The sequence below is a fragment of the Idiotropiscis lumnitzeri genome, chromosome 6, assembly GCF_059441095.1.
Source record: "Idiotropiscis lumnitzeri isolate Australia: NSW breed Sydney's pygmy pipehorse chromosome 6, RoL_Ilum_1.0, whole genome shotgun sequence".
NCBI classification, from domain to species: Eukaryota; Metazoa; Chordata; class Actinopteri; order Syngnathiformes; family Syngnathidae; genus Idiotropiscis; species Idiotropiscis lumnitzeri.
Window position 1 is genome coordinate 3,479,118 of NC_142396.1, and position 23,633 is coordinate 3,502,750.

The 23,633-nt window shown below is 45.0% G+C and overlaps 3 protein-coding genes across 5 annotated transcripts; 2 read left to right on the forward strand and 1 right to left on the reverse strand.

Moving 5' to 3' along the window:
• Positions 1 to 993: 993 nt before the first annotated feature.
• Positions 994 to 10,927, forward strand: cdhr5b (cadherin-related family member 5b). Its single transcript, XM_088299589.1, has 15 exons — positions 994 to 1,072; positions 1,877 to 2,046; positions 2,128 to 2,181; positions 3,035 to 3,124; positions 3,192 to 3,281; positions 3,365 to 3,466; positions 4,079 to 4,264; positions 4,432 to 4,522; positions 4,599 to 4,696; positions 5,289 to 5,492; positions 5,690 to 5,800; positions 5,878 to 5,944; positions 7,634 to 7,939; positions 8,912 to 9,087; positions 10,050 to 10,927. Exons 1-15 carry the CDS (start codon positions 994 to 996, stop codon positions 10,542 to 10,544), a joined length of 2,319 nt encoding a protein of 772 aa, XP_088155715.1. The 3' UTR covers positions 10,545 to 10,927.
• Positions 10,741 to 20,169, reverse strand: LOC148334581 (GRAM domain-containing protein 4-like). Of its 2 annotated transcripts, XM_088299585.1 has the most exons (19): positions 19,959 to 20,169; positions 19,203 to 19,391; positions 18,607 to 18,709; positions 18,391 to 18,526; positions 17,681 to 17,869; positions 17,574 to 17,599; positions 17,194 to 17,285; positions 16,275 to 16,366; positions 16,129 to 16,177; positions 15,722 to 15,793; positions 15,610 to 15,653; positions 15,422 to 15,531; positions 15,147 to 15,301; positions 14,599 to 14,707; positions 14,406 to 14,499; positions 12,832 to 12,916; positions 12,644 to 12,712; positions 12,240 to 12,308; positions 10,741 to 11,026 (listed from the first exon to the last, which is right to left on the reverse strand). In XM_088299585.1, exons 2-19 carry the CDS (start codon positions 19,305 to 19,307, stop codon positions 10,865 to 10,867), a joined length of 1,761 nt encoding a protein of 586 aa, XP_088155711.1. In that variant the 5' UTR covers positions 19,308 to 19,391; positions 19,959 to 20,169; the 3' UTR covers positions 10,741 to 10,864. The 2 variants fall into 2 exon arrangements, with proteins under 2 accessions (XP_088155711.1, XP_088155712.1); XM_088299586.1 differs by lacking the exon at positions 10,741 to 11,026 and having other exon boundaries at positions 11,438 to 12,308.
• A 264-nt stretch (positions 20,170 to 20,433) lies between these two features.
• Positions 20,434 to 23,584, forward strand: LOC148334582 (cytosolic 5'-nucleotidase 1A-like). Of its 2 annotated transcripts, none has more exons than XM_088298739.1 (6): positions 20,434 to 20,636; positions 21,222 to 21,329; positions 21,436 to 21,571; positions 21,681 to 21,803; positions 22,046 to 22,155; positions 22,907 to 23,584. In XM_088298739.1, the coding sequence occupies exons 1-6, from the start codon at positions 20,601 to 20,603 to the stop codon at positions 23,198 to 23,200; spliced, it is 807 nt and encodes a 268-aa protein (XP_088154865.1). In that variant the 5' UTR covers positions 20,434 to 20,600; the 3' UTR covers positions 23,201 to 23,584. The 2 variants fall into 2 exon arrangements, with proteins under 2 accessions (XP_088154865.1, XP_088154866.1); XM_088298740.1 differs by having other exon boundaries at positions 22,964 to 23,584.
• Positions 23,585 to 23,633: the final 49 nt, after the last annotated feature.

Consider the following 23,633-nt stretch of genomic DNA (forward strand, 5'->3'; position numbering starts at 1 on the left):
AAATTAGGAGTGGGGTTCCAAATTAGGGTTCGTGTTTCAAAATTGGGTATGGAATTAATTATGAAAATATTATTTTGTTGTAATGCATAGTTGCACTCTAGGGGGAGACAGAAGCCAATTTAGACAGCCATGGCCTCTTTGAAACCTTGTGATGTTCTTTCTACTTTGTGATCCGGAACAACAGAAAAACAAATAATATAAAATACAGTCATTGCAGTGCTTACGTTTTCCATCACCTCTGCAATAAGTCGTATCGGAATAACTTGTTTAAAACTTCCCAGACATGTTTTTAAAAGCATGGATGATGCTTATTTCTTCCAAAGTCTTTTAAAAAAAAACTCTTTAAAGAATAAAACCACATTTGATGTCTTGGGAGAGAGCAAGAGCAATGGATACAATAAATGGATAAATATCGGACAATCAGTGACCCGATCCCTCATTGTGTTGATGGGTATACAAATCCCATTTTCCATATTAAACTTCTCACATCTCGCTAAAGATGTACTTTCGAAAATGGAACTGCAGACGTTGCTTTTTGTAGGTGTAAAAAGCAGGATGTTCAATAATCTTCTGCAAAATCAAGGCAGAGCTGAAATAGTTCCCCTTTTCATTCTTATCTTTCACCTTTACAGTTTTAAACAAAATAGTCTGACTCCAGCTAGTGGTTGACAGTGGAATTACACCCAAAATAGGCACGAGTTGGACCTATCTAGTGTTATTAAAAAGATCCATGATACAGCGAAAACTAGAACCCGCAATGGTGGCGGGTTTACAGTGGGCTACTTTAAGTGTAAAAAAAAATAAAAAATACAACTCACCCGCCTGCTCACCACTTCATCACAAGCGGGCACGGCGGAAAAAACCATGCGTATGCTATAAAACGTCTCATCTGACTGTGCAAACAATCATGTTTATGGCGGGGAAAAGTCCAGCCGGCTCGTAAAGCGCCGCCGATAAGCACCCGAACGCCAGAAGACGACCGCAGCAGCCGACATGGACGCTCGCAGGAAGTTTTGCTTCTTCTTTTTGGTGCTTTTGCTCGCCTTGCTGACCACCGCAGAGGCCCAGGAGAGTGAGTCACCTTCATTGCGTTTGCTACACCACAAAAAACATTAATAAATAAAAAAGTCAAAGAGAATATCACCATCGACTTGTTGGGCCCAAAAGATCTTTACAAGGTTCGGGCTTCTCGTCGTGATCATGTTTTCGAAAATGACAAAAATCAAACAAAAAGTTTTCCAGGGAAAATGAAGTCGAGTTTTTACACCATCAGTTGTATTTTTTTCGAGGGAAAAAAAGGTCAGATTGTTGTTTTTTTTTTCCTTGGTTGTCCAGGCAGATCTTTTTTTTTTTTTTATATATATATATAAAATCAAGATTTTTCAAGCAGTCATCTATTTTTTCCACAGATAAAAACATGATTTAAAGGGACAACATTGGAGAAAAAAAATGTTAAAAAACAAACAAATTCAGAATAAAACAATAACATAGCAGTACCGAAGCATGTTGCATTTGCTTGGAAAGAAAAAAAAATCTTTTGAACGTTTTATTTTTTGGGGGCGGTTTTAATTTATTCTATAAGACTTATTGGTGTTTTTCAGAGTAATTTGGGGGGAATAATCTGTTTGGCGGAATGATTTTTTTCTTCTTTTCAAATTTTTCTCCGTGCTTTTTTTTTTTTTCCAGATTTTTTCCCCTACTTGAGAGCATCCAAAACTATAAATGCATCCATTCCGAGATTTAGAATTTCTAAATATGGCACCATGTGGCATGCACTTGCAAAAAAAAGAAAATGCACTTTTTTTTCTGAGTAACCTATTTTACTTTGAACATTTTGGGGGATAAATTGTGTTGTTCTCAACGCGTCCACCATCAGTTTGTAGCGCAAACCCGACGGTGGAGGTGAACGAGAACAACGCGGTGGGCGAGCTGGTGGCGACCATCGTGGTGGAGGAAGGAGTCACGCCTTCGCTGGAGAATTCCGCCGATGGGCTCTTCACTCTGGAGGGGAACCGGCTGCTGGCCGCTGAGGTTCTGGACTACGAGGTGGGCCCGGCCGACCGCCGCGCAGCCAACAAGTGCTTGGGTCGCTCGACGTCAGCTCAAACTTTTTGCACTTGCTTGCAGACTAGCAAAAGTCATAGCGTGACGGTGAAGTGCAGAGCGGGCACGGGCCTTGAGGTAAGCGTTCGCCTCATGCGCATACACTGTTAGGCACGGGCCCACGTGACGGGTAATTAGCTGAGGGGACTTAGAAGCACAATATGAGCAGAGAAGGGGAGGGGTGAGAAGTTACACACCGAGGAGAAGAAGATTGGGGGCAAACACAAACGCCTTTTTGTTCTGTTGATTAAGGAGATTTGTAAACTGTAAATGGTGCCAGTGGGTTCTCGTTAGCCCCAAGGATAAACATGAGTAGCCTCCAGGTATGTTCTAAAAATAGCTCACCGGTGATGTGAGCATGTGACTAAGAATTAAAAGCAGAAGATGAAGGTTAAGATTTTATTGAACATAGCATGGTACATATGGCTGCCAGGATGGCCGAGTGGTCTAAGGTGCCGCGTTCAGGACCCAGTCTCCCCAGGAGGCCTGGGTTCGAATCACGAATTTTCCCATTGTGGGACTAAATAAAGGGAATATTATTATCATTATTATATTGCTGAATGTACCAAATATTCCACCATTTGTTTAAAAATTAAATTGTGTTTTCAATAAGAAAATACTTCTTTAATTTACCCAAATATTTAAAAAAATAAAGATTTTAGAGCTGTAATTTAAAAACCATTAACACGCTATTCAAATCTAATATTGTCTTATCAGACCAACTTTTCCTTAAAAAAAAAATTTAAAAAAAACTTCTCAAAATTAGGCCAATTTTTTCAAACATGACTTTCTGTCCAAAAAATACAACGGACAAAAAAAAAAAAAATCCTCAACAAGACGTTACAAACAATATCACGGGTATCATTTGTGGGCGGTGACAATTTGAAATCAATCAAATGAAATCCTTCAATAACTTTTTGGGATTTCTCAGTTGACAATCATCATCGTGGTTCTTGTGCTCAACGTGAACGACAACAAGCCGGTCTTTGACAAGAACACGTACCCGATCAAAGTGGACGAGGTAAGAGCTTTCCGGAAGTCTTGATGTTTGCAAATTAACGCGGACCGGCCTCCATTCGCCGTCGCAGCTCTTACGCGTGGGGACCACCCTCGACCAGTTTCCCGCCACCGACTTGGACCAGGAAACGACGCTCTACTACACGCTGACGTCAGCATCAGTGCGTTCGTCCGTTAGTCTTCATCAGCTTACTTCTTCATATCAACCCGTTGGCTTGATTTGGTTCATTTTCTATTTCTTCAGAATTACTTTCGACTGGCGTCATCGCAAAAGCCGCAACTGGTCGTCCAGAACATTCTGGACTACGACAAAGTCAAAAGTGTTGAGATGGTCTTGTACGCTCAGGTGAGGATGGGACCCAATTTTTTTCACTTCCGATTGAATTCTCTCAGATCAGGCAGCACCAAAAACAAATTCTGCAAGTTATCTTTCCCACTTTTCCCGGCACGTCAATGTCGCTCAATACCATTTACAAACAACCGGTTGAAGACAAATGTAAGACCATTAACTGGTCAGCACGACCACCCGCCGATAACGTGGCAAATAGCGACAAAACTGACAACGGCACAAAAGTATGTGGAAAATAAAGTTGCTCTTTCTGCCCCGGTTGGCTGTGGGCGTGGCCACTGAATGCGTTGAAGCTACGGTACCTTCGATCGTCAAGCAAACGCCACATCTGAGACCTGGAAAATGGATGCGACTTAGTCTAACATGGTTCTTATACTTACGCAAAACTGCATGCGCACACTCACGGCACACAACGAGGTGCTCTAAAGAGATTAGCCAAAGGAAAATGACATTAATGGCTGTAGGCTGAGCTAGCGAGCAGCGAACAGCATGTTGCCATCGTGCCAGATAACCACTCGTGCGAACAAAGGATCTCGAGTTCCTAGACCATTTCTTGTGAGTGTGATAAAAGTCAGCAGGAGAGCGCTCCACTTGTTTTGTTCCTACAAGGACACACCGTTGTCTGGTTCGGGCGGCGACGTCTCATTCACTGCCACCACCACCATCCAAGTCAGCGTGGTGGACGTGGACAATCGACCACCCTGGTTCAAGCCCTGCAAGCAACACGTGGTGGCCGGCGCCGTCATCTGCCAGAACGCCGGCTACACCAGCCGCGTGAACCTCAACGAAATGCCGGTGAGTTCCCCTCACGAATAAGCCGAGCGAAAAGTCCCATCGAGATGGAAGCGCTGCGATTGGGGTCGGGGTTTCGTCTTGTTCCCACCTCTGGTTTAGACGGTCCGAGATCCGGACCGAAGTGCTGTCCTCGTTTGATTTGGTTTGGTATCCTCTTCTCAAACCAGGCCGAGCCCTTAACACTGAAGCCGGGTCCGCTATATGCCGTCGACGGCGATGTCGGGATCAACGAGGCCATCATCTACTCCTTCCTGAGCGGTGAGACGCGTCCAATCCAAATGACTTTTGCAACCCGCAGAGACCGGCCGGGGTAACTCACGCTCGTCTGTGCCAGGAAATGATGACGGACATTTTGACATCAACCCAAACACGGGCAACATCAGCATGTTGAGGGCGGTCGACGTGGTGGGAACCGTCAGTCTGACAGTCCTGGTGAGGAACACGCACACACACCAAATTGTCATTGTGCGTCGGTCCATCTCAAGTCTGTCAGCCCGTCAGTTCGTCCCCTCCACTCCAACCCACCAAACGAGCAAAACGGGGCGTCCGTCAGTCCTTGACCGGATCACTCTGCCGGACGAAAATCCACTTCTGTCAATGCTTAATCCATCATTTATTTTATTCATTTTTTTTATCAACGAAACGGGCATCCGTCAGTGACCGGTGCCTCACTTGTGGTGAAACGCCGTACTCAGCGAACAGAAATTAGATTCGATGTTATAGTAAATGTAAACCTTCAACCAACTGCGAATTGAACACACATGGAGCAGCAACACATCCAAGCTGCATCAAACATTACGAACGGGCATATATATTCGCGCTGCTTTGTGGTACCGAACGCTGTTGCTGGAGACGGTAAGCTCGGGGACCTTGTTATAGCGGGGCTTTGCATTGCTTTGTTTTTTTGTACCGCGTGGTCAATCAATTCATAAAAAAATAAATAAATAAATAAAATAAAAACTCCTATGAAAGGCCAGTCAGGATTTGATTGTGAAAACTTGTGAGATATGATCTGCTCTGACAGGCGGCCCAGACACCAAGCAGTTCTCAGTTTGCCACCACGAGCCTCAGCATCCGTGTCCAGGTGAAGAGCCTCCACAAACCCCGATTCCAGAGACCCGAGTACCAGGGCGTGGTCTCTTCCGTGGGCGCCATGGCGACAGACCTGACCAACGAGGACGAGCCGCTTCAGATCATCGCATTGGACGACGATTACGCCAGTGTGGGGGTAAAACCGAGTTGATTCTTCATCCACCATTTCAGATCGAAATCGAGACTTCTTGAAGCCGTTGAGGACGATCCAAAGATCCAATTTCATCACTTGAACATCTGATTTTGGAACTTTTTTCTTCACTTTGACTCCGTCGTACTTTTGTGACCTGCCAAGTCATGTGTCGTCATGTCCTTCCGTTTCGTACCCACCAGGGCATAAACCCTCACATGGTCTATCGTCTCATTGGAAGCGAGGACTTTTCTATCATTAACGGCTACTTGTTCATGACCAAGGCTCTCCCGGAGGCCACTTTATCTCTGCAAGTGAGTTTCCCAACCGAAGCCCAGACAGGCAACGAGTGCAGGAGCGCTTTGACTAAACTCTTGACCTCACCCTGCAGGTGGAGGCGCTGGACACGTCCAATGACGACAATGTAATAGCGCAGCTCTCTGTGGAGGTGAAATCTGGTAAGATGACAACCTCCCACACGCGGTACCAAAATATGTCAAAGCAGCAGTGGTGGGCGACTTCAAACGCAAATTGTTCATTTTAGGACTCGGGACTTTCATGGCCTAAACTCATGAAAGGCTTGACTTGGTCTTGGTATTCATGAGACGCAACTCAACTTTAACCGAAGCTTCCTTTGGTTCTGCGCTTGATTGAGAGGACAATAACGTCGTAGAGAATACGGAGAAGGTTTTGTAAAGCGGCTCGTGATCACCTCATCTGTGGGAACCCAGAAAGCTTTTTGGGAATTAAAGAAAATGTTACTAGGTTCAAAGATGATCAGAACGGTCTTGAGAACACAAAGGGTCAGATGACAAAGGCCCGGGCCAGCGCCCATTCAAAAATGAGGCAGAGCCGCCAAACATCTCTGGCATCGTGTGAGGCAAAGAATTGATATTAAACCTTCGAGACCGACATACTCGAGACACTCGACACTGGCTGGAACGGCTGTGGAGGAGACGTTCTGGTCTGGAAATCATTGACTATTTTAGACGTGCATTCTTTGGACAAATTCTATTGGCGCACAAGCTCCGTAGGACTCTCAAGTCAATTGGAGGAGCAAATGTGGCGAAGCAGCATTCAGCAGTGATGCTGCACACAAATGGAATAAGCTGCGAGAACGCAGGTTCAAAGTTAGCGGGACACCTCTTTTGCCCTCCCATGACCGTGGCGGAGCGCTTTTAAAGCATTTTGACACGGCAACTCTCACGAAGGTTTTTCTTTGTGATTATTAGACGAAGCATCAGTTTTCTTTGTGTTACTTACAGTCAGGATCTGCTCTGAGGCCTTTCTTGCTCGCTAAGGTGATGGACAGAGTGACAGACAATCTTTGCCGATGGCCTTATGATCTGCGGTGAGGGTATGGACCCCGGCGGAAGCGAACCTAGCGAAGCGGCGGTATGCAAGAGAAGCTCAGTCAAAGACAGTTGAGAATGAAAGGGAGGACGGCGGAATGGAGAGTTCCCATGGAGACGGTGCAGAAGTTCAAGTACTTGGGGTCGACTGTTTGGCAAAATAGAAAAGGGCTGAGGAAGAGAGTACAGACAGGATGGTGGGATAGGCGGGAGAAAGAACAGCAGCAAAAGTGAAGGTTCCCGGGACGATAGCGAGACAAGTCATAAATTGGTTGAAAGACGGGAGAAATAACCAAAAGACGGAGACGGGGCTGGAGAAGGCATAGGTGAACATGTTGAGATTCTCTTTGGGAGTGATTAGGAAGGAACTGATCTGGAATGAGATCATCAGAAGGCCGGCAAAGATTGGAACAAAATTAGTAGAGGACAAAGCCCCGTAGACGACTCTAAGATGGAACTAGTGGAAGAAAAAACAAGTAGACGACAAAAGAGGACACTCGGACCACGCTTATACAAATTCAATCTCAAAGCAAGAAAAAAATAGTTTGTCAGATTCTCTTTGGAAGGAGAAGCATGGACAGGAAGCAAGCAAAGGACAAAACTAGTACAGAATCAAATTGTTTGAGTTTGATTCAGCTGACTCAGGAGGAGTTTGATCATCAGTCAGTCGCAGCGCTTCCAGAAAGAAGACTCAACTTGAAATCGGACGCTCCTCTTTACGAACCAAGATTGTTTGAATCGTGACTCGCTGAGGATGGTGACACCCAGTAAGCTTCACATTTGCTCCCCTCTCAGGTCTCACCACCACCGCTTTGCCTTTGAGCACGACCGACAGCGTGACCAGCCCCACAACCGCAGATGGCGGAACGACACATCACGCAGAGTCCACCACCGACCCCAGTACCACCAACCCTTACACCGCCACCGAAAGCAGAACCACGGAAACAACAGAGTCCAACACCAACCCTGGTACTCCCACCGACAGCAGCGTCTCGACCGGCGTCACCCCCTCTAGAGAAAGTATTTCTACTGCCGTAACAGAATCGCCGGTGACGCCGCTGGCCACCGACGGACCCACCAGCCCTGCGGACCCTCACACAGGTGGTCATGGATTTTGTCTCGCTAGTTGGCATCTTCTTAGACATCGAGGTTGGCCACCCAGGCCATTAGTGCTTCAGGCGCCATTGGTTCACTTTCCGCGCAGTGACTGTGGGAATCCGAGTGCGATTGGTTGTTTGTCAATATGTGCCCAGAGATGGACTTGGCAACGTGTCGTCTGCATTTCGTTCAAAGGCAGCAACTCGTGTCCATGGACAGGATAATTGCTTTCTAAAAAGTATTGAAATGGATGGATGGATGGATGTACCACGTCGGTCTCACAGTTCTGGCGTTTGAGGGTTTGAATCTGGGCCTTCCTGTGTAGACTTGAATCTTGCATTCCAAAAACTTGCATGGATGGTCTGAAAAAGATGAATGAAAGCAACTGGACTGCTCTTGGTTGGAAAAGCTTCTTCAGTTTTAAACTTTACGTGTGGAGTGTCCCAGTTTATGTCTCTGGCGGGTTTGTCGCATGGATGGCGGCGTCACCAGGCATGGCTGGCGAATGAGCCTTTTGCAGAACAATCTGTCGTTCAGCTGTCTGCAGGAAAACAACAGAGACATAAACGGTGCTCTCTGCACAGAATTTAGACCGGAAGAAGCCTTTCGGATTAACGCGTTGACGTACTGAACAACCAACAGGGGTTCACTTGCCTCCATTCCATCTTTACCAAGAGCCGAATGACTGAAAATATACGCAAGCATGGATAGTTGGACATATAAAACGTAAACCTCAGAAAATGTGGAGGAGGCGGGGACCTCCGTGGCTTGAGGATTTCCAGGCTGGTAAGCTGACGATAGGACATTGATAAAAAGCTGACGGTAATGTTCCGTGTTACGCAGTCCTGAGTAGGGATCGAAAACCAGAGACCTGCGCGTCAGCGGCGGCTTAACGTATCTGTCTCGACTTATCGGCCAGCACTGACCGCGGCCACATGTACATGGTTATCGACCGTTGGCATTTATTTCTTCCAGAGAAGGTGCCGATCCAGCCGGGTGGTTTCGGGCCGGGGGACATGGCCGCGCTGGGGGCGACTCTGGGCGTTCTTGTCTTCGTCTGCGTGGTGATCATCGGCGTGCTCGTTTGTCGACTTCAGCGGGGAAACGGCGACTGGAGAAAGATCCACGAAGCCAGCGTCTTCCGAAGCTCCGTAAGTCTGCTCGTCACTCGGAGTCCACCGAGCACTCTTTGCTTTTGGTTTTGGACCGTTGCCACTGGGCAGGTACTACCGTCCTGTTTTCGCTACGATTGTGTTGGGGTACGAAATGCAAAAGTACAGAAGACAAACACACTAGCATGATTCACACGTTAGTCCTTTTTATATCGGCCATTTCAAATTTTAAAAAAAAAGCTCTTCTACATAATAAGATCAGGTTTGAAGGGCTCATTTCGGAATCTTCACGCCCAAGTCCTGGCTTTCCGTTTTTTCCTTTTGCTAGAACCACTTGTCTCTTGCCGTCAAATATTCCCTCTGAAAGCTGAAATTTCCGGTTTGACTTCATTTCACAAGAAACCAGCAAGGTGGGACTGTCGGTGCTTTTGGAATTCTGGGCGTTCTACTTCACAACCTAGTCCAGGACAGCCAGGAAACTTGTGGTTTGACCCCTTCAGGCGACGTCAGTCCCGACCACACAGAACCCAACAAAGAGGGACACGGCGGGTCAACATGTGCTTTGGGAATTCCGCTCATGGGATCTTGGATGTCCATCTCAACACCCTGGTCGTGGCTTTTTGATCATCGCCCTCCCAAAGGCACCGTGCCATCGTTGATACTTTTAGCCATGACTTCTAAAGCTTTCAATTCAATTTCCATTTGGTCTTTGACATTCCCACATTTAATGTCAGTATCGTTCACACGGAACACCAAGAACGGGTAGATTGTCATATTTGTGCAATTTTGGAATCCCAATTTTCTGGTCCTGCCTTGCCACTCTTTTGTCTCTCAGGTCACTGTCCCAAATGTGATACTTTGTGCTTCGAGTACGAACCCTGTTGGTACATTTTACGCAGATCAGCAAAAGGAAAAAGAAAAAGAGGGGAAAGGGGATATTGCCATCTTGTTTACCCAGGACATACGGAACCGTGGCACTGAAAATGGTTGTGTCTCCGCAGCTGGGCCAGGGCTTAGGTGGCGAGAAGCAGGGCGTCCAGTACACCAACGAGGCTTTCCAACACGATGACGACGACGGCGACAGCGTGGGATCCCGGGGTCCCTTTGTCATCACCGCGGAAGACGGGCCGGCAGACAACCCGGCCCTCAAGTCCAGCGTGAGGGCACTGGGCACCCTCCTGGATGCCGACAACGTCAGCCAGACGAGCTCAGACAAGGAGAAGGAGGTGAAGCCCATTCTGACCAAAGAACGGCGCCTGGAGGAAGGCTACAAGGCCGTTTGGTTCAAGGAGGACATCGACCCCGACGCCAAGGAAGAGGTGGTCATCATCCCGGACAGCCGGGAGGACGACAGCGAGGACGAAGATGACGACAGTCCCGCTAAACGCTCCAAGGTGGGCTTCGCCGAGGCCGACCTGGACAGCGGACTGGGGGTGAGGATTGAGGAGCCGACGGAGGACTCGGAAGGTGACAACGTTCCAAACGTCGACCTTTGAGAAGGCGCGGCGGGAAGCAATAAAAACTTGAACGAACCACGCCTGACAGTCAAATCACATAATCGTCAGCAGACTCATTTTAACAGCCGCCAGGTGAAAAGATAACGTGGCCGAAAAGTCGAGTGTAATCAGACTCGAGCTCTAGTTTGTTTTTCTGTATGTGAGGCTGCAAAGTTCAGCGTCAAGGAAACGGAAAGCGAGGTTACCATTTATGGGCACTTTCTCACAGCTGGCCCGCTACCGGCAATCTTTGTTGAAAACAGTCAATGATGAAAGCACATTTGACAAATTGAGTTCATGTAAATGGATGTACAAATGTTTCACATTTTCAGTCTGTCGAGATCACAAATGACTGCGTTGTTGATCATCAAAAAGGAGCAGATACATGCTAAATAATTATGAAAAATAAACATTTGAGGTACAAACCATTTCCATCTGTATGGGGACTTTGAAATAATGCCAGGAGGAACTTCATGGTGAGCCTTGACAAGAAAAAAAAAATAAAATAAAAAATCACAGAACTGAGTTTTGCAATTAAAACGCCAGATGTAATCTATGAGAGACCGGAAAAAGATCGAAAAGCGTGCATCTTTAAATCGTCTCCACCTTGAAGTTGAATTGACATTGAAATGAATGCCAAAGTAGATTCTCGCGTATACAGAAATAATACATTCCTGATTTGTTTCTGATTAAACACGACAACATATATTAAAAAGTTAAAACCCACATAGAACATAAGTCACCCAAAACATATTCAAAAGAAACATTTTCAAGGTCTGGATTTGCTGATAAAAATTGCTTAGCTTGCATTGATTAAACCCTAAAAGTAACTCGGCAAAAACGGCCAGGGTTGGTGAAGACAAACTGATTAAAGTTGACCAAACACCAAAATGTCTTTTTCGAGGTTATGGATATTTTTTAATTCAGAACCAGCAGAGGTGGAGATCGTCATTTCGTATACAGAGCACTCTTTTATTTATTTGAGTGAATATCAGTAGTGCGGCACCTGCATGTAACGTGGTATCGGTAAATCCATTCTCGACGCCGTTTAGAGAGCCAGAAATACCGCCGAGAACTCACAGAAGGAGCAAAACACTGACTAATGCGCCCCCTTCCCGATTACCAGCCCAAAAAAAAGAGTTCAAAAAAATCTTGTGCTTGATTCTTAATCTCTACTGACACTCACAGGCCGAAAGTGGTAGCGCACCAACACAAAAAACAGTAACCAGCCAATTGTTCAAACATCCATTGTACTTGGAAATAGACATCTCAATTCAAGAAATATAAAAAAATAAATTACACCATTTGTACAACCTCAAAATTTAAAACCCCGAGAAGATTTTTTTAAACAGGCACTTTGAGACAAAACATATCAATTATGGTGAAAAGAAGCTGCAGTAAAAACTAAAGAGGCCGTGAAAAAAAAAAAAAGCACAATATTGATGTGTGACACTTTTGTTTGCACTTCTATCTTTTGTATTGTTTTGTTGGCTATTAAAACAATGATCAGCTGATGTGCGCATATGATTGTTTTGGGACTTTACTATTGGTGAAATATCATCGACGAAATGACAAGCACATAAATTGCGACTTGCCAATCATTGAAAAATTGTCTCAGTGTCACGTTTGAAAGAGGAACAATTGGAGGAGGAGCTACTACGTCTGCGGGTTGGCGGCCGTCTCCATGGCAATTACCAGGTTGCGCTGAGCCGAGATAGCGTCGAAGACTTCGTCCCTGTTGGTCATGGTTCCAAACACCAACGGCTGAGCAAAAAAAAAAAAAAAAGTCCGCATTAGAGTAGAAGTTTGAGCTCGAGGGCCACACCTTGACACACTCATTCTAAATATTAATATTCTAATTTAAAAAGTGATTTAAAAGTAAAGTTTCTTAATTTATCATTAACACACACGCACACACGACCTAATTGATTTTGTCATCTAAATGAAATATTTGCTCATTTATTCATATTTAAACTAATAATAGGTAATACTATTTAAAAATAACCATTTTGATTTTTGAGGGAGGGAGGGCAAATGAATGCAATAACACAAAACTATTAATGTTTGTGTTGGAATGTTTCTGTTTTGAAGCTTCTCACCTTCTGAGTGAACGGCGTTGCTATGGAGATGCCCATCCCGAGACCAGGTAACATGGACAACACTTTGTACTGTGAGGGAGAAGAAGATGCATTATTAAAAAATAAAAATAAAAATAAAAATAAAAATAATAATAATAATAATAATAATTTTAAAACGGTTGTTTTGAGAAGAGAAGTTGAGCGAGCACCTTCTGGATGTGGGTGATGTCCAGCAGTTTGATGACTTTGTCTCTTTTGGATGAAGAGGAGCGCGAACACTCAAAGCACAAGTAGCTGACGATGAAGAGGGAAATTTGTTTGAGCCAATCAGAAGAAAGTCGTGAGTGGGGAAAAGGCAACATTTTTTTCCAAATAATAATTATTCCAAACAATAGTTTCCACCAAAATAATAATAAGGATAACAGTGGTTTAAAATGTTCTTTGTGTGTGCAGAAAATGGAAAAACATGATCACATGTTCGGAATACAAATAAAGAAATAAATCCTGTTCAATTTTAAGTAGCTTAATGTTGAAGTTTATGCTTGTATAAATGGTCATAATGCACAAAATAAAGATGAAAAAAAGTGTTTGTGTGCATCAAGGGCCAAAGTGTATCAAAAATTCTGAATGAAATGTTACAAAACAACGCAGCGGCGATCCATGTTTCGCAAAAATGCGTCTCAGTAAATTGGAAGATGCTGGAAAAGTTCATTTATTTCAGTGAAAGACAAAACTGTCAAACTCATATCTATTCAGCTTCCTTAACCAGGACAATACCCTCAAGGAGCCCAATTTCCACCTCATTTCGATATTTCAAATGATTTGGATGCTTTGGGAGATTGTCGTGTCTTGAAGTGACATTAATATTTCGCAGGTTTGTGTTCGTCAAAGATTTTGAATAAATTCACGTTTCCCCTCAGTGCCATCTGTTAAAACTACTGATAAAAGTGTGAGAGTAAGAGCTCTTCTTTTTGTGGATCGTTTTCAAATTCGTTGATGTTAGCGCATCTTTTTCATTAGTGGATCTTTGACCTATTTCACCTCGGAAGAAAAAGAGAGACGACACTATCGTATTTGCAGAAGAGTAGCTCATGACGTGGTAAACGTAATCCTAAACACTTGAGCCTTGGAAGACTTTTGTCTTCGTGATCGTTTCTAATTTTATGAACAAACATTTTAGGTCAAGTGTGTACTTTATTTTCAACGCAGGTGCATGGAAGTGTGTTGTTTCATCAAGCTAACTGCTCATGTGCAGACCTGCACTATATTAAATGTACTCCATGTTTTTTTTTCCTTCTTTGTTACAGTTACTAGATTTCCAAGAGAATACTTTACAATTGTTGTCTGTAAGGACAAGAGAACGTCATAAAAGCAAGAAAAGTACACCTTGTCTTCGGAGTTTTCTTCATCGTTCGCTGAATGTCGAGCCGCGCATTGGCACATGTCGCGAGGACGGCACAGAGATATTCCATTTTTTGGAGAGATCGTCAATTTGGGGTTTTCGTTTGCTATCGTCAAAATAAAATGATCATGAACTTTGTCACTCTGTGTGGTGAATCTATGCAAAAGATGAGCTTCACTCAAACTGCTCAAAATTTTTTTCATCTGACAAATGCAACGATCGCAGCCTACTTTCAAATTTTCCGTCTTCTCCATATTTCTAGACAGTTTACCGAATGAAATTGCTCAAATATGCAGTGACTTCACAAAAAAGAACGTGGAGTAGCTCAATGCGCCGTTTGTTGGCTTGAAATGCATTTCGGCGGACCGACGGACGACTTACTTGTCAGTGACGTAGAGGACGCCGTTGCGGATGTAATCTGCGGGGGTCTTCTTGTCGCGGTTGATGAGGCAGCAGCGCCAACCGCCCTCACACACTACACGCACACGCACACGCACACCCACCCCAACAAGAACAACAAGTGGCGCATGATCCAAGGTGCGTCGTCACAAGAATGCGTTTGCTTGGCGGTTACCTGCTAGGGGGCGCTCACTCTCAGGTAGGTTGAAGACCTCGTGGAAGGCTCCTCGCTTGATGCTGTAGTATCGACTTCCGCCGCCTCCATCGTCGCCACTGCAAGCAACCTGAAACACAAAATGGGATGAAATGAAATTCAGGAGTACAACTCATTCCCATTTCAATGATGACACAACGGGCGAGGCGTGTCCTTTCGAACGTTTCGCGACAGCTCTGCCGCAAAAAGCCAAAGCTGAACGACCAACGTGTGCAAGCGTGACTGACTGAGGCACAAAATTTGCAGTTTTGCGCCCAATCAAAACACATTTTAATCACAAAAGTGAGAATGAGTCACTGAGAGGATCCCAAAAAGCGTCGCTGGGCTCACGTCAGCGACTGTGGGGAGTCGAAGGTCAAGAACAAGCGAGCGAGCAACAAACTTCAGCTGGGCTACTCGAGCGTCGAAAGACTGGACTTGATGATCGCCTTCTTGGTTCTTCTTTTCTTTGATTTTATTTATTTATTTATTTTCTTCATCCTCTGCAAAATAAGGCGAAAGGTACTGACCCGTCTGCCAGCCGCGTTGCAGGCGCGCTCCCTCATCTGGACGTCCGTGGGCAGGCCGGTCCACACGATGTGCGCCGTGTCGTAGCGCTGACGCAGTTTGGGGCAACTCTTGAAGATGAAGTTGATGACGAAGAACTTGATGCCCACAAAAACACCTGAGGCGGTTAGGAGGGCCAGAGGAATTTGGAATTCAGCGTGCGGTCGCTCCACAATGTTGTGTCATGCTTGAAACGTTCACATTTGCATTTGTGCGTGTGATCGAAAAGATATCGTACCAATGATGAATCCCAGCAGCTTGTAAGGCAGCAGGCAGGAGGCGATGAAGGACACCCACAGAGCCACGTACAGCTTCTTTGTCAACTGAGGCTCCACCCACATGAAGAGACTACGCACACACACGCACACACAAACGCCAATTCGAATGTCTCCTTAACCAAAGGAAAAGCCGCCTTGACCCTCTTACTTCTTTATCTTCTCCAGGATGTCGGCCATCTTGCCAAAGATATTCTGTGGAGGCGGAGAACAAAAATGAATACGCGTCGCCAATCAAAAGAGCGGTACCGAAGCGAGGTCACCTGAGCTCTCTGGGCCACGTGCAGAACCAGCTGGAACTTCTCCGACACGGTCAGGTCTTCCCTGGGAGGCTCCTGTCAAAGACGGAGAGAGCGTGACGACACCTGTCAATCATCTCGTCGGGTCGAGTGTCAAATATCACGTGCGTGTTCATTGTGCTTGCATGCGGGACGGAGTGACTTCACTTTGCTTCGAGCCCATAAGAAGAGCAACACTTGCAATAAAAAAGTTTACACGTCGCTCCACTCATAAAAAACTCCCATCTGTGTCGTATGCCGGCAAGAGCGGAAGCCCACGCAGGAAGTAGGAAGCCGCTGCCGTGAGCCTCTCTCGCCTTCTTTTCTTTTTTTTTTTTATGCATCTCCAAATAGACATAAATGCGCACGCACGCACGCACACACATTCTTACCACAGGTTCCGAAACTTCTGGAACGATGCTCCACTGGATCCTCCAGCCCCTGAAAGCAGGAAATGAAGGCAACATGGTCATGACGTCATCCATGCTTCATTGCCGTCTTGCGATTGGCTCACAGGGCCGGAGTGGGCGGGGCACACCTGGCAATCAGATAGTTCAAAGAAAGGCGCAGGACGGCCAGGAAGAGGAACATGGGGACGGTCCAGCCGCGCCACGTAGCGTACGTGTAGATCTGTTAACAAGACACGCGGCTAACGGTTAGCATTTAGCGGTTGTCTGGACAGAAAGCATTTCGCATTTGGCGTCGAGAAACCTCGAGTTTATAGCAATTCGCATGTAGCCACTAGGCGCTAGTCTAGCAGATAGCAACGAGCATGGACCGTTTAGCAGCGCGTGCTAGGTACTGATCCAGACGGCATCCAGTTTGCAACGAGCATCCTGAGGCCAGGGATGGCGCCGAGCGGCTAGGTTGTGCTATAACCGTGTCAAATATCTGCGGAGTTATGTTTCCACTGGCATCTCATTTGCGATTCTAAAATCTATTTCGAAATTATTTTCTCAGTTCTCCTATGTGTCGATCGAGCTTCCCTTTAGCCCCGAGAGAGAAAAAAAAATAATCCTGGAGTCGTCTCCGCTGGTCAGTACGTGGTTAGCGTTTAGCATCCAGTTAATACGTAGCATTAACTGTTTGTGTTGGGCCGTTAGCAGCGACTAGAGCAGGGGTGGGCCAACTTTTGGATCGGCGGGTCACAATGGCTTCAAAAATTGGACGGAGGGGCCGGACCAGGAGCAGATGGATGGAGTGTTTTGGTCACCTCCCCTCATCGGAGAAAAAAATAAACTTTACTTTGAAATGAAAGTGAACAAAAGTATGACAACAAAATATCTGTCTTTGACGCACCACAGCATTTAGAAAATAAATGATTAACAAGGTTTATTCGTTTAATTATTTTCAAGTTCGGCGGGCCGGATTAAAACGTTGAACGGGCCGCATGTGGCCCCCGGGCCGGAGTTTGCTCACGCCTGATCTAAACATTCGCCGTTAGCATTTAGCCTCACAGTAAAGGCGATGGCCGTGGTGTAGACGGAGTACCAGCTGGACAAGGCCGAGAGGTCCCGCAGGAAGCTGGTGATGGGCCGTAGTCCTCTCTCTGCAAAAACGCAAAAAACTCAAAACTCAACAAACCCGTGACAAGAAATGGCTTGCTTTTCAAAGATTTCCACATTCAAAACGGCTAACTGGTTCACCCATATGGACATTTCTATATTTGGCATCCTATTTCATTGGCTTGCGTTGCCTTTGTCCAAAATTTGCCGCTAATCTTCAAACCACGATTGTCCGAACAGAAACGAAGAAGCGCTGTTGTCAGCGCGCTCGCTTTCGTTGTTGCAACACTGCGCCCAAAAGAAAGTTGGCATAAAACGTCCAAATGACTCACTGGCCCGCCTCATGTTTTCCGTCAGCCTGTGGAGGAGTGAAACTGAAATTGATAACAAATATACGAATATGAACTCTGAATGACTTTTGACAATTTCACCGTCTCACCTCCTGGCGCTGAGCGGCTCGTCCGGCTCGGGCGTCTCCTCCCGCGTCTGCACGTGGAAGTCATCAAAGTCGACACCCACGTGGTTGCAAAGCAATCTTTGGATGCGCCTGTAAAAGTCTTCCTTTTCGGGGCGAGTGATGTCGTGAGGGGGCGGGGCTTTTGGCGTGACAGACGCCGGCTCTTCGAGCCTATCAAAGTGATGGGCGAACCCAAAATGTTGGATGAAGCAACATGAAATTTGCTAGGCAAGTCTATTAAGACGAGACCTGCAAAAAAATGGAAAGGATTAACTCATTTACTCCCATTGAGCCGTCAAAGATCGTTTTTTTTTTTTTTACTGAGTTCAAAAAGACGTGCCTGAAAAGACACGTAAAGAGTGGCATTTTGTTTGAAGCAGCTGTTTCCAGCTATCATTTAATGCCCCAGCAATGTTTTTGAAAATTCCCCTCCTGAAGCCATATTCACTTTCGATCAGTAGTAGACCCACGAAAAAAAACAACCAAAAAAAAAGGCAGTAAATACACAAGAAATCTTCCACTTGGGTTTGAAGTGGCCAATTCCGAGTTGTTTCCCAGGATTGAAATTGGTTTGAAAATGTAAAGCAAGATGAAATTTGGTAGGCATGTCTCTCCCCCCCCCCAAAAAAAATAATGCGCAAAAAGCCACACGAAGTGTGACTCTGATTTCATTTCAAGGGAGAGGAACGTACACGTGAGTCGAGCCGGCGTTGTTGACGTCGTTGAGCTTTTGTTCGAGTTCCGCGTTCCTGCAGCGTTCCCGCTCCAGCTCCTGTCGCAGCGCTTCCACGCCACTTTCTTCCTCTCGGAGTTTCCTCAGCTCCTCCTCTGGAAGGTGGCGTGATCAAAATCACATGACAAAGTAAAACAATGACATCAAAGAAAAATAAATTCAACATGCAACTCACGTAAGAAATGTTTCTCTAACAAGGTGATCTCCAGGTGTCCTTTCACCTCATTCAGATCCGTTTTGGACTCATCTTGAGACGCAGAAAGTGATTCGGAAACAATCTGAGCAAGCAGAAGAAAGTCAAATCAGACTCCACCAAAAATGACAAGCGGTAAATATTATTGGCATCACTCCGCTCTCCCCAAAACAAGCATGGATTTACACCTGAAAAAAAAGGTTTTGACTTTTTATACTACATTTTCTAAAATACTCTAAAAACACATTCTGTTTCATTTTTATCTGAAAGACACAGAAACAATCTTCCATATATTTTGTAGTTTTTGGGTCGTGTAAAAAAAGAAAAAATATTAAAACAAATTGAAGGAAGGGGGAAAACAGAAAATGATTTGCTTTTTATATCAATCTTGAATTTTTTTTTTCCATTTTCTAATTATAAAAAGTGGACTTTTTGGAAATGCATGTTTTTTTGTAAGACAACAAAAGCAACTTTGATTTTCATCGTCCTATTGCCTCAGAGTTCACTCTCATTCGCTTTCAAGTGACACTTTTTTTAACGTTAGTGTAGCCGTGTGAGTTGTGTGTTCCATTTGGCACCTCGTCACTGCATTCCGCATCTGACATGTCGGGTGATTCCGACAGGTCCACTATTTCATCCCGCTTGTGGCTCCAATTCCGAATCCGGTCCAGACGCCTCCGCATGTTTGAGCCTTGTGGATCACAGCCCGACCAACCACACCCTGTCCCTCCACTTTCTGTCTACCTGGACCCCACTGAAAAGGAGTGCTGCTTCGGAAAGAAAACGTGATCGCTTTGTCGTTAAATGTCAGGTTTGCTGTGAGGTGTTCCACAGGGTTCTACACTTGAGCCTCTACCATATCCACGTTTTGTGCATTTTGCTTACTATAGGCATGTAAGCCTTTCTTGAAAAGTTATGAGCATCTGATGGTTGCTTGTTGGCTTAGCGGCTTTCTGCAAAACAAACACTAACAAAAGAGGGTAGTGGCTACAACTGTGCGTGTGTGCGCGCGCGTGTGCGTGCGTGTGTGCGCGTGTGTACGCACACAGCATTCAGGTATTACATAAAAAGTCTGTCAACAGTCTGACTACAAATACAGTCACCACAACTGGGTGGGAGAAACAGTCGCAGATCATCATCAGTGATCATTTTCAAAACTGAGCAGGTATCAGCGTTAGTTGTTGTAGCTGTTCCCAATATTTTGACCCTCAGTGGCACAATAACAAACTTGATTTGCCCTGTCCCTGACAGTGTCAATCAAAACATGAGCAAAAGTGTAACTAATATTGTGGCAGGCACCTAGTCACGTTCGAGCGCGCAAAGACTGGACACACCTGAACTGAAGAATGTTGCACAAAAGCCAACAAGTTGTTTCTGCAAAGCAAACTTGGAAGAAAACTCGGCAGCGTCGCTCCGATGAAGTGCCAAGGCGACCGGGACGCTCTCGAGCCGGCGACTCCTTCGTCCCAGGCGGTCAAACAGTTGTGGAAGAAGTTTAGCGACCAAGAACCAAAACTCCCGTTTGACTTGTTTAGTCGTCAACCATGACGCCATCTCGTAGGCGCGGCTACGCTCTTCAATGTGGGGTGACGTCATCATGTAACATTCTTAAGGAATATATATATATTATTTTATTTCATTTTAAATTTTCCTAATGCAGTGTTATAATGCGATTGGCGAGTAACGAATTAAAAACAAGGTTAGGATTATTTTTTATTTTATTATTTTTGTTTTTATTGTCGGCCAATAGATGGCGGTGTTTAATCTTGAATGTGATTGCTATCCACCAATCACGAGGAGGAAGACGACGAGCTTTGATGTAAAGGCGGAAGTGAACTTTTTCTGGAGCAACTTTTCTGACAATTTTCTTATTCGTGTCCAAGCTGGTGGTATCAAAAGTGAGTGGGTGACAACTTTTTCCATTTCAATTTTTTACAACTTGCCTTCGCCGGCAAAGAGTCAACAGGGAGTCGAAGATGGTTTCGACCATCGTGAACGTAGACGTGAAGCAGGTAAAAACAAAATCAAACAAACAAAAAAAAACTCATGACCACACTCACATTTTCTTTTTGTCTTAGCCGTAATTATTCCTATACAGGACACTTTATATGAAGGGAAAAGCCCGAATTCCACCATTAGGCGTGCAATTATAGCAAGCCGGTGTTAATTTTAGTCGCAGTGTTGAATTGATAGTCAATATTTGGCAAGTGATACGATTTATTTCCAGATGTCAGCCTGTAGGAAATAAAGTAAAACATTTTCTTGTGTTTTCAAATGTTAGCCATTTAAAGGGTTATTTAGGAAATCCATTAAGTACGTTTCACATATAAAATCATTTTTATTCCCAGCTCCATGATTTCAAAAGTGCTCTTGTATTTACTGACAATTTACCCCCAAATCTTGTAGCATTAAAAAGTAACATGAATAAATATCTGTAAAATATATCTAAAAAAAAAAAAAAAAAGACCTCTTCAAAATGATTCATGCTAAAAAAACAAACAAAACAAAAACAAACAAGAACTCTTGTTTCTTGTGCTTTCAAAACAAACTTTTTTTTTATGAATATTATCAAAATTCAAACTAATGTGTTTTGGCAGAAAGATGGCGAGCAAGCGCTGGTGGTGGCCATCTCGTGCTCGGCCGTGCTGCAGGACGACGAAGACGGCGAAGTGCACCGTGTGGGTGTGGCCTTCCCGCTGCTGCAGGTGCAAGAAGAAACAACCAGAGGAATCTTGCAACGTTTATGGGCTGCTTGCAAAAGAAAAATATATTTTAAACGTTTGTTCCTGAACTTTTTTTTCATTTGTTTAGGCTCTGCAAAGTGTGAATCGGCATCTAGTGGCAGCAAACTCTGCAGAGTCGTTGCTATTTGATGTGCTTCTCGTCACCACCGACGACCGACGCCGGCAGCAGAGTGCTCACATAATAAGCAGCACCAAACATTACGGTAGGCCTTGGAGGAAAAAAAAAAAAAAAAGCATCCTGACGAGTACATTAAAACGATTGAGCTTGACGATGTCGGCGATTATTGTTGTGCGGTCACGTTGCACTCGCAGGTCTGGAAGTGAGCCGCTTCTGCTTTTCGGGCCGGGAGGACTTTGTAGAAAGTTTACTCGAAAATCAAGTGCAGCTTTTCCTGTCCACGGAGCCACAGGAAGTGGCGCTGGCGTGGCAAAGAGGTACGTTGTCCTGCTGGTGGCGCCGGAGGGCCACACCAGCGATACCACCTTGTTGCATCAAAACCACCTTGAAAAAAAATAAAATGGGGAATATAGGATTTTTTTGTTGTTGTTTTTTTTTAGCATCTAATCTGAAAAAAAATATGGCACACAAAGCACATTTTGGGCAAATTGTATTTTTCAAAATGAAAACCTACTTTGATTTTAAAAGCACATTGGCCATCGTCGGTCACGTGTTGCAGGCGTCCCGTCAACGCTGTTGGGCCATCGAACTTGGTTGAGCCCGTCGGAGCAACTCAGAGTTTTGCTGTGTGCCGATGACATCATCACAACAGCCGCCAAGTCCACGCAGGTACCAACGTGCTACCTTCTCTTTTTAAAAAGCACATTACAGTGAACCCTCGGTTATCGCGGTTAATGGGGACCGAGACCACCCGCGAAAACTGAAAATCCGCAAAGTAGCAACGCACCTTCAAAAATGCTTAAAAAAAAAATAATATATATATATATATATATATATATATATATATATATACGGGTAGAGAGAGAGAGTGAAATTCATGTTATAACAACAAAAAAAAAATTATTATTAAAACTTATTTTTTTATTCCCCAGCCATTATTTTTGTATTTATTCAATTACTTCTTTTTGTATTTATTTAATTACTTGGACTTTTACCTGCTGGTACGCCGTCCGGTGTGCCCTGTGAAATGAAAGGTGGCATTCTTCATTTATTTATTTATTCATTCATAACTGACAGCCTCGCGCTCCGCTCGTGCCCGGGCGGAAGTTGTTCCTCTTTGGCTTAACTGCCACGCACGCCGGCCTCCTCCGGAGCTCTGGTACGGTCCGAACCGCGCGAAACGTCGCCCCAAATCGTGCCCGGGGGAACGTGCTCTTCTTCGTCCACTCTCTTCTTTGTCCACTCTCCTCTTCGGCGCACGCCGGCCGTCTAACCGCTCCAGCGCCCCCTCGTGCCGCTCGGCGAAACTACAATGCCCCCGAATATTTTTTCGACCCGCGAAGCACAGAAGCCGCGAAAGTTGAAGCGCAAAGTAGCGAGGGTTCACTGTATATACATGTAACAAGGAATTCAAAAACAGGAGGGCGTGCGTTCCCCTGCCGAGGGTACCCACTACCCTTTTTGGGACCTCCCCCAGCGCTTGTGGTCGCAGCTCGGCGCCATGCGGGGACGCTTCGGCGTCCTGGACAGTCCCGTCAGCGTTGTGCTGATGACGGCGCACGGCGGGCGTCAACACTTTGGCGACACCCTGGCGATGCTTCGCTCGCACGGCCTGAATGCAGACGAGGCCCACTGCCTCGCCGGCGCCCCCTGTGCACCCATTTTGGAGCTGCTCGGGCCTCACTTCCTGCTCGGTGACGGCGGACAGCCGTGATGACGTCACGATGTGACGTCGCACTGTCGCTGCTTTTTTGACACGCGCTTGCCCTTTGTGTGAATGGATTGCGCACGCGATGATGTCGAGTGTCTTCAATTAATTGATTGCAATTGTTGCTTTCAAGTAATAAAGTCCAAAGAAATTTAATGTCATTTTTTTTTAAATGTTGTAAATGGAGTAATAATATAGATTTGAATCAAAAATAAAAACATGATAAAGTTGGAGTTGAAATCACGCTCACAAAAATATTATTCTTATGCCAAACAAACGCTACTATCGCATGAAAATATTTAAAAATTATATTAAAATGGCTTGCAGTAATGCTAATTTTAATGCTCTTAATGTGTTACGCTGTTCTCGTCTAATAAAGTATAAAACGTGTTTTACTTCTGACTTGTAATCTTTTTAAATCGGGCAAACTGGGCCTCAT

Bases quoted from the DNA above. Each gene is read 5' to 3' on its own strand.
- cdhr5b (XM_088299589.1), top strand. From the start codon at position 994: ATGGACGCTCGCAGGAAGTTTTGCTTCTTCTTTTTGGTGCTTTTGCTC. The intron at 4,265-4,431 runs GTGAGTTCCCCT...TTCTCAAACCAG, and splicing joins TGAACCTCAACGAAATGCCG to GCCGAGCCCTTAACACTGAA. The intron at 7,940-8,911 runs GTGGTCATGGAT...TATTTCTTCCAG, and splicing joins CCCTGCGGACCCTCACACAG to AGAAGGTGCCGATCCAGCCG.
- LOC148334581 (XM_088299585.1), bottom strand. From the start codon at position 19,307: ATGCGGAGGCGTCTGGACCGGATTCGGAATTGGAGCCACAAGCGGGAT. The intron at 18,527-18,606 runs GTGAGTTGCATG...GCCACCTTCCAG, and splicing joins GTTAGAGAAACATTTCTTAC to AGGAGGAGCTGAGGAAACTC. The intron at 15,302-15,421 runs GTACGATATCTT...TAACCGCCTCAG, and splicing joins GCTGCTGGGATTCATCATTG to GTGTTTTTGTGGGCATCAAG.
- LOC148334582 (XM_088298739.1), top strand. From the start codon at position 20,601: ATGGTTTCGACCATCGTGAACGTAGACGTGAAGCAG. The intron at 20,637-21,221 runs GTAAAAACAAAA...GTGTTTTGGCAG, and splicing joins TGAACGTAGACGTGAAGCAG to AAAGATGGCGAGCAAGCGCT. The intron at 22,156-22,906 runs GTACCAACGTGC...ATTCAAAAACAG, and splicing joins CAGCCGCCAAGTCCACGCAG to GAGGGCGTGCGTTCCCCTGC.